This window comes from Parasteatoda tepidariorum, unplaced genomic scaffold (assembly GCF_043381705.1).
Source record: "Parasteatoda tepidariorum isolate YZ-2023 unplaced genomic scaffold, CAS_Ptep_4.0 HiC_scaffold_1778, whole genome shotgun sequence".
Taxonomy (NCBI): domain Eukaryota; kingdom Metazoa; phylum Arthropoda; class Arachnida; order Araneae; family Theridiidae; genus Parasteatoda; species Parasteatoda tepidariorum.
In genome coordinates, this window is record NW_027261470.1 from 1 (window position 1) to 1,892 (window position 1,892).

The 1,892-nt window shown below is 32.8% G+C and overlaps 1 protein-coding gene across 1 annotated transcript; it reads right to left on the reverse strand.

The window, feature by feature from the left end:
* Positions 1 to 82: 82 nt before the first annotated feature.
* LOC122272966 (uncharacterized) lies at positions 83 to 786 on the reverse strand (the record flags this gene model as incomplete). The annotated part of the gene is made up of 1 exon (XM_043057013.2): positions 83 to 786. A coding segment is annotated over one exon (704 nt), but the record flags the coding sequence as incomplete, so codon positions are not given.
* Positions 787 to 1,892: the final 1,106 nt, after the last annotated feature.

Here is a 1,892-nt window from a genome sequence, read left to right on the forward strand (position 1 = left end):
GGGAAAAATGATATTCCGAAAGTCTAAGTCTTAGGCATTCCAAAGTCCCCTCAACAGGAACATTAGTGAACAGTGATTTTACATCAAATGAGGCCATCAAATAACCATTAGGTTTTAGATTTTTAACTTCTTTAACAAACTCAAGGGAATTTTTGGTAGTAAAAGAATTATTACCAAGAAGAGGGGAGAAGACAAAAACTAAAAATTTTGCGAGTTTGTAAGACGAGGTACCAATGTTGGAGACAATTGGTCTAAAAGGAGTGCCAACTTTATGTAACTTAGGTAAAGTATAAAATCTAGCGCAATGAGAAACAGAGGGAGTCAAAACAACCTTAAGTCTATTGGGAATTAACATAGAGGATTTAATAGTTGATTTTATAACATTTAATTCTTTAGTGCTCGGATCTTTGGGAATTTCTTTATAAGGACCATCAAGAATAAGTTGTTTAGATTTCTCCAAATAGTCTATTTCGTTTAGAAGAACAATTTGACCACCTTTGTCAGCTTTGGTAACGATTAAGTTGGGATTGGACTTTATATCTTTAAGAATTACTTTAGAGGAAATGCTAAGGTTTGAATTAGATATTTTTGAGTTGAAGTCTACGGTATTGGCAATAAAGTGTCTGATAGAATCTTTTTGAGCATCATTAATTTTACTGAATTTAAAAGATTTTTCGATAGGAGCAATGAGTTTAGGTAATGAAGGTCGAGTTGAAATAGCAAAATTATTGTTAAGTTTTAAAGCATTAATTTGAACATCAGTAAGAGTGATATTTGAGAGATTAACTACAGAATTTTGATTAACAACAGGCAAACTAACGCCAGGTTTTTATCATTAACTTTGATGAGTTTATTCAACTTATTATTCAGGTTTAAGCTATGTTTTGAAGAGATTTTGGTTGCCCTATTCCAAGACGATTTTTCCATTGCGTCAAAATTTGAGTCTTGTGAAGAATTCACAAGATTCTTCCTCTCCTTAGAGCCGTCATTAATGAAACTAGGAATAAACTATCCAGTATTGAACGCGAATTGTACCATTTACACATCAGAGTGCCTAATCTAAATTCAAATTTTGACGCAATGGAAAAATCGTCTTGGAATAGGGCAACCAAAATCTCTGATCAAAAAGTTTCTTTCTTAGATGTTCTGTGAATCGGAATGATAATTCATTCCATACTACTGTCTTTCGTAAACCTTTTGTTGTTTCTCTTCTCCCTCACTACAAATCCTCCCACCCTCCCAACCAAAAACTTGCATCTTTTCGGTATTTTGTCTACCATGCGGTAAATATTTGTTCTAACGATGATCTTCTTGATACAGAATTAAATTACATCAAAGCCATTGCTCATGACAGAGGTTATTCTCCTAACATTATTGATAATATTTATAAAAACTTAACTAAACAATCACATGCCGATAAACCTTCCAAAGAATTTTCTAACAATTTAGTCATTTTACCCTATTTTCCTAAAATAAGTCGTCAAGTTGCTAATATCCTAAGGAAGTTTGATTTTAATATTATTTTCAGTCCCATTAATAAGATAAAATTTTCTAATCTCAAGCAGCCCAATGACAGTCAAAGTAGCTGGGGTATATACCAAATTAATTGCCAATGCGGCCTGTCATATATTAGCCAAACTAAGCGTGCCTTAAAGTGCCGTGTCAAGGAACATGAAGCCTATGTCAAAAAACAAGAATTTAAACTCTCATCTATTGCCCAACATTGTTGGGAATCTAATCATAATTTTGATTTTTCTTCCTCTAAAGTTATTCAAAATTGTTCTTCAATTTTTGATTTAGATTTTTATGAGTCCTATGAGATTTTCAAAAATTCCAAACTGTTGGTCAATGACCTATCCAGCGCTCCTTATCTTCCTCCTGTTTGGAAATCT